At 41.4% G+C, this 6,871-nt stretch overlaps 2 protein-coding genes across 4 annotated transcripts in view; both read right to left on the bottom strand.

Annotated features, from left to right (window-relative positions):
* Positions 1–1,968, bottom strand: part of Kiaa0319 (KIAA0319 ortholog) — a 65,223-nt gene extending 63,255 nt beyond the window's left edge. For both annotated transcript variants that reach the window (XM_031359025.1, XM_031359026.1), the window contains exon 1: positions 1,793–1,968. The gene's annotated coding sequence lies outside the window, so the exon portion shown is untranslated. The remainder of the gene's footprint in view (positions 1–1,792) is intronic.
* Positions 1,969–5,868: 3,900 nt separating this feature from the next.
* Positions 5,869–6,871, bottom strand: part of Tdp2 (tyrosyl-DNA phosphodiesterase 2) — an 11,206-nt gene continuing 10,203 nt past the window's right edge. For both annotated transcript variants that reach the window (XM_031358044.1, XM_031358045.1), the window contains exon 7: positions 5,869–6,356. In XM_031358044.1, coding sequence (XP_031213904.1) covers positions 6,081–6,356 — 276 coding nt within the window. In that variant the 3' untranslated portion in view covers positions 5,869–6,080. The remainder of the gene's footprint in view (positions 6,357–6,871) is intronic.

The following is a 6,871-nucleotide window of genomic DNA, read 5'->3' as shown; positions in this document are numbered from 1 at the left end:
TTTAATTTTGTTTATTTAATGTATGAGTGTTCTGTCGCATATATATCCACCTGCCTGAAGAGAGCATCAAGTTCCCCTATAGATGGTTGTGAGCCACCATGTGGTTGCTGGGAATTGAACTCATGACCTCTGGAAGAGCAGCCAATGCTCTTAACTGCTGAGCCATCTCACCAGCCTGGTTATAGTTTTCTTAATGTGAGGTTGCCACTAACAGCTGGATCATAAGCCTAAGCAGGCCATCTTTGTCATCAGGCTGTCACCCAACCCTGCACACACACACACACACACACACACACACACACACCATCCCCTGCCCAGACATCCTGATTTCCAAATTGGTTTTAAAAGGAAAGATTGCCTGTTGGGGACAGGGGGACTTAAGAGTAAACTTTAAACATGTGTATTCGTTTATAACTCACTGAAGCTCGCCTTCAGCTCTCTAGACTGTGAGGATGCAAGCTCAGTGACCTGTATCTTTGTGAAAGGAAACGCATCCCCTGCCTTGGCATTTTACACAGCAACGATGTGATATACGTTCCTGTTACCTGAGGTTCTAAAAATTCCTGCTACATTTTTTTTTTAATCTCCTTTTCAATTTGCAAGGAATTCAGGTTTCTTGGTGAGTTCTGAGTTTAGAACTGCACAGATATCTCTATTTTGCCCCCTCTGCATTAGAAATAAGTAAAATTATGAGCACAAAATAAAAATTTACATGTGACATAACTTCAGTTGTCTCACTGAGGCACTTTCCCAGGCACCATGCATTTTCAGGAATATATGAATACACACATCCACCTTGAAAATTTTTGTTATTTTTAGGAAATGTGATCCATATTTTTTTCCATTGTTAACAAAAATACCATCCAACTTTTCTGTTTAAGCACTAGGAAAAAAATAATCAGCATCTAACGCACAAATGAAAATGTTCAGTAAAGCCAGCAATAAAGATGAGCATGAATATGCTCAGGCTTGCTTGCTCCCTTCATACAATTATGAGAACAAATGGTGTTGAGAACGATGAGTAGCAATTCCAGCTTTGTGATCCTGATAAATCTGTGCCATTCCTTGGAGGGAATTCAAAGAGCAGGAAAGAAAGCCTTTACACAGCGTTAAGCTTCTGGTGACAGTAAAGAGAGGAGATAAATGCATTTGGTAAATGGTAGCAAGGTCCATGTCAACAGCACTAAACAAAATTTAAAGGTAACAATTCTTCAGTCTAAAGCGTGCAATCTGAGAGATTGGAAAGATCCCCAAATCTCCCGCCTCCAACAAACAGGGAAACCATCAAATCATGCAACAAACTATCCAGGATTCCTTTTCCTTAGTGTCCAGAGGAACCCTTAGAAGTCCCTCCTCTTGGCTTTTTTTTCACTGGCACCTCCTACCTGCTTGTGTCTTCATTGTTGACTGTTGGCCAGCTAGGCTGGAAGATGGGGTTCTGCACCTGAGGTGGCTGCTGAGGACGCTGAAGCTGGGCACTGCTAGCTCACTGGAGCTTCATTCAACATCCCATCGCCCCAGCCTCATAAACACATTCATACCCTGAACCCCTAGGCAGGAGAAACCCCAACTACACCCTAGCTAGAAATCCGGGGACCTGGAGCCCAGATTAAAAGCCTCTGAGTACTGTACAGAGCAGATACAATATGCATTTAGCAAATGCCAGCACTGGATGAACTTTAAAGAAACCGATTCTTAGGTTTAAGGTTAGCCGCCCAAGTCTCCCTGACTCCACCCTGCTGAGAACCCTTCGTTCCAAACAGGAACGCAGGCAGCTGAGTGCGGCTCTTACCTCCATCCTGAGCAATCTCTAGGCTCCGCGGTGCTCCAGACCGCCCAGCAGCTGATGTCCAGTCGAGACACCTGCGAGGCACACCTGCAGGCGACACCTGCCCACCCCTGCGGCTGCACAGACAGACGCTCCCAGCCCGCGCTGGTGATTCAGCGCCTTTCTGCCTCCCGGGTTACCAGGGCGACGCACACGCACGCGCACACACGCCCCTAGGGATGGCCTGTGCCGCAGCTCGCTCGGCCCCACTAAGCAGAGGGGCCTCCATTTGTTTCCCTGCTCTGGTCCCTCGCCCACCTCTTTCTCGCCATGGTTCCAAACTGTTGAGGGGATGGACAGGTCTTCTAGAAAAATGCTCCACCCGGGCAGCAAAGCACTGCTTGGCTCAGACTACTCCAAGTCAAGTCACCTGGCTATTCAAGTCTTGTTTTCAGCCAAGCCTTTTGCGGGAACCCCCCCCACCTCCCGCCAACCCAACTTATCTGCTTAGTTTCAAGTGCTGCTTTCAAATCAAGGATGGTAAACTGGGCCTGTGTTGACACAGATCAGCTCTACTTTGCAGGTTAAATGGGTGTCAAGTGCATTTCAACATTTGTGTCTGGTAGTGAGAATCTTGAGTCAGAGGAAATTCTAAGTCAGTGGAACACTATTCCTTGTAGTTTTTAGTTTTGTGATAAGGACATGAAAGTGTCTAGGAACTGGCATCAAGTGTCAGAAAGGATGGGCAGAGTAGTTTTTTTTTTTCTTTTTTGTTTGTTTGGGGTTTTTTTGGTTTTTCGAGACAGGATTTCTCTGTGTAGCCCCAGCTGTCCTGGAACTCACTCCGTAGACCAGGCTGGCCTCGAACTCAGAAGTCCCCCTGCCTCTGCCTCCCAAGCGCTGGGATTAAAGGTGTGTGCCACCACTGCCCGGCCCAGAGCATTCTTTATACATCCCATCGTGGCTTAACGACTGAGTTGCACACCAGAATAAGCCTGCACTGTCATCTTTGTGGCGACACATCGGACAAGTTAAAAATCTACTAAACGTCTCCTGTTAGAAAAATGGAGATGACCCAAGAGCAGTAGTACACCCTAGGACTCATGAGGCTTAAGCAGGAAAATGACTACATAACACTCTTTCAAATAAATTAAAAAGCCAGATAGTTAGGCAAGTCAGGGTGATCACCAAGTTTGAAGCTGTCCTAGTTGGTCCAGGCCAGCCCAGGCTACTTAGTGAGACTTTCTTTAAGGGGAGGGGCAATGAGATGGCTCAGCCAGTAAAGAGACTCTACCAGTAGAGTCTGATGACTTGAGTTAGATCCCCGAAGGCCCACATAAAATCGGAAACGACTCCACAAATTGCCCTCTGGCCTCCACATGTGTACTTACAAACATCATACATTTAAGAGCACCATACAGGATGAACATATTAACTATTGGAGATAAAGAGCCATTAAGGAGGGTGAAGAGAGTAAGCTATAAAACTGAGAGGGCTCAAGCCTTCGATTCCAACCCTCCAGTTGCAGAGGCAGCCACATCTCAAAGCCAAAATGGTTTACAGGAGTTTCAGGACAGCCAAGGCTACAGAGAAACCTTGTCTCAAAAAAACCAAAATATATCGGGTTGAAGAGATGGCTCAGTGGTTATGAGCACTGACTGCTCTTCCGAAGGCCCTTAGTTCTAATCCCAGCAACCACACCGTGGCTCACAACCATCTGTAATGAGATTTGATGCCTTCTTCTGGTGTGTCTTGAAGACAGCTACAGTTTACCTACATATAATAGATAAATCTTTAAAAAACAAAAACAAAATATAAGGCTGAGGAGAAAAAAAATAAGAATGGACTAAAAGGGGGAGGGGGAAATCGTTAATTCAGTCACTAAATGGGCTCAGAGGGCAAACATTAAACCTCACTGAAGGAAGACATTTCCTCTTCTCATGGTACATATTTAATGCTATAGAAATGATAGGTAGGCAGTGAAGAAACCCAAGAGGCACCTAGACATTGATAAAGATGAAAATAGTTACATCAGTGTACAACTCTCCCAGCCCTTATATAGGAGTAAAAAAAGTCATCCAAGGTACTAATGGAGTGTACGTTCTACACATCCCTACAGACTAGAAAATGAGGACCTACTTTCAACTTTCCCCCTCCAAAACAACCAAACTGCTTACCATTAAAAAATAAATAAAATCAGCTTTTCTTTCATCTGTTCATCATCAGTGTGCTGAATGAAATGCCAGTCTCCTTCAGACTGCTGTGAAACTTCATCTCCGATATTCCGTGGACATTCACTGCGCACCCCTCCTCCCACCTCCAAATTTACCAGACAGGTTCAAAGAGAAATGATTCAAGTGTTTGTAGATTTTTTTTTCCTGATTGTTCACTTGTTTTCTAAGAGATTTTGCACAATAACATGGTACTCTCTTTGGAGGGACAAAGTTAAGTTCAACAAATACATTGCACACTGCACATGGATGGCAAAAACTGCTGTGGGGCAGGGTGGCTAAATTTTGGCCTCATGTTATAGTTCAATGGCAGACTACTTGTCTGGTATCAATTTAAGAGTAAGAATTTCACCAAAGGTAAGAGTTTTGTTTTCTGTTCAAAACCAAAAACACCCCTCAAGATATTACAAATTGGGCTGGAGAGATGGCTGTGGTTAAGAGCACTGTCTGCCCTACCAGAGGTCCCGAGTTCAATTCCTCGAAACCATCTGTAATGGGATCCAATGCCCTCTTCTGGTAATGTCTGAAGACAGCTACAGTGTACTCAAACACACAAAATAAGTAAATAAATAAATAAATAAATCTTTTTTAAAAAGATATTACAAATTCCTAGGTTCTCAATCTTTCAGTTTGTCCATTAAAGACTATAGTGGCTTCGGTTCCTTTTCTCCTGACTTGAGTTAAGCAAGGAAAGTATTTTATGCAGACACATAAACAAAATTGTACTTTCATGTTTTTATAATTGATGGCCTAATAGTATAATACATATTTCATACTGTTATATTAACCCATTTCAATGTTTCTGCAATGTGGCATATTGTAGTCTTTTAAACTTAACTCTACCAAATGAATAAGTACCACTTTCCTCTACTACATCGCTTAAATGTGTGCATCACACCTCCTCAAGCTTTAATATTTAAAATTATGATTGAAATAGACAGTTCTTGTCCTGTCAGTATGAAAAGGAGTACCACCCTGTAATAAGTTCAAATTGCTTTTAGGTGTTTTAGTTTGGAGATGACAGGAAAAAATAAGATGCCACTTCATTCTAAATTTCCTTATTTTTGTCACTGTCTTATTCTATACTAGCCTTACATTAATGACAATTCTCCTGGCCAGCCTCCAAAGTGTCAGGAATTTAATATAACAAAACAAATTTGGTGATTCCCACTGAAAAGTAACATGCAGGGCTGTTTTCCCAATGGCAATAGAGCAACGAATCCTACCACGAACAAAAAAGTCTACTCAGTCTACAAATAAATACAACTTTATTTACTGTACATTTTTCTTTACAGAACATTTACCAAAAAAAAAAAAAAAAAGTATTCGTTATTCACCCTACAAAGTATGTCCATCTTACCAGTAACAAAACTGAAAGTTGCTTTTCTTCTGAATTTTCCTCTTAGAAAAAAAATAATTCTCATGTTGCTAAGCTGGGTTTGATCATTGCCAAACTGAACTTTGTCAGTTATCAGCAAATAACTAACACTAATCAGAACAGTTAGTGGAATTCAAAGTGGAAATGTGACTCATCAGTCACTATATACTATCGGCTGACAAAATTAAGTCTGGTGTACAACAGCTCTCATCTGCTTTACTACAGATGGTCATAGCTCAGGCCAACCTGGTCTACAGAGTGAGTTCCAGGACAGCCAGAGCTACACAGAGAAACCCTGTCTTGGAAAAAAAAAAAAAAAAAGAGAGAATTCAATGGCTTACTTTTTCTCCTAATAAAATGATTTAAAATATCATATTGGTGCCTAATTCAAACAGCAGCCCTGAGATAATGGCCATTACTTGAAGTCCCGATGGCAACAAGGAGTTGGTCACAAGCTGAGAGGCTATGTCCTTCAAACAAAAGGCCACACATTCTGAACATAAGTATGCTTTGATTTATTATAAACACCAATTCTTAACTCTGAGGACATAAGATACAAAGTAAAACGTTAATTGTTTTTGTGTACTAATCATCCAGTTTATTAATTCTCCCGTCTTAGACCTAGCTTTCCTGGAAGGTTGAGATCTGCACAAATTCAGAACTACTACAAACAAACATGTAAAGCTGGAATTTGGGAAGCTTTTCACAACACCACATTCAAGGTGCACAGGAGCCCCCAGTGATCACTAGGAAATCTACCACAGTCCAGTTTTTCCAAACCAACAAGGTCTAAACTTTGGGGAATGAGGTGCCCCCCTTCTGCTCTGAAAAATATTCGATCAAAACGATGCTTACAAGCGGCACGAATCCCGAGGTTGTTATTTGCTTTCGTATCCCATGTATACTGGCAATGTTTAGGTTTGCCCAAAAATTCCCAGGCATCAAAAACATTGTCAGGTAAACCGCCACATTTGATAACCTGGCAAGAGAAAGAATATTACTTCTGTTGTTGTTTATCAAGACAGGGTTTCTGTGTAATCCTGGCTGTGCTAGAATTTACTCTGTAGAACTCAAGAGACCTGCCTGTCTCTCCCAAGTGCTGGAATTAAGGCATGGGCCACCACACCCAGCAATAAAGCATTTTAAAAAGTAGATTTCAACTCACAAGAGGACTAGGTCTTCTTATACATAGGAATGCTACAAATACCCTCAACTTTTTAAAAATTAGAATTCTTATAATTATTATTATCTTATTCTAATACTTGTTTATCTAACATATTAACAGGGTTTCTGCTAATAGTGTAAAGGCCTCTTTTGTGCATATTTTATACAAAAGCTACAACAGTGTTTTCTACCTTGTATTTCAAGTCTATAATACTTTGGATAAAATGAATCCAAATTAATTTCCATAGCAATACTCTCCCCACAAACATTGAATCAATTCTGTTACTTACTTCTTTCCTTTTCTTTTTCTTTTTTCTTTTTTTTTTTTTT

Source organism: Mastomys coucha, unplaced genomic scaffold (genome assembly GCF_008632895.1).
Source record: "Mastomys coucha isolate ucsf_1 unplaced genomic scaffold, UCSF_Mcou_1 pScaffold7, whole genome shotgun sequence".
Taxonomy (NCBI): domain Eukaryota; kingdom Metazoa; phylum Chordata; class Mammalia; order Rodentia; family Muridae; genus Mastomys; species Mastomys coucha.
Note: the sequence above shows the minus strand (reverse complement) of the source record. Positions and strands in the feature narration are given on the sequence as shown.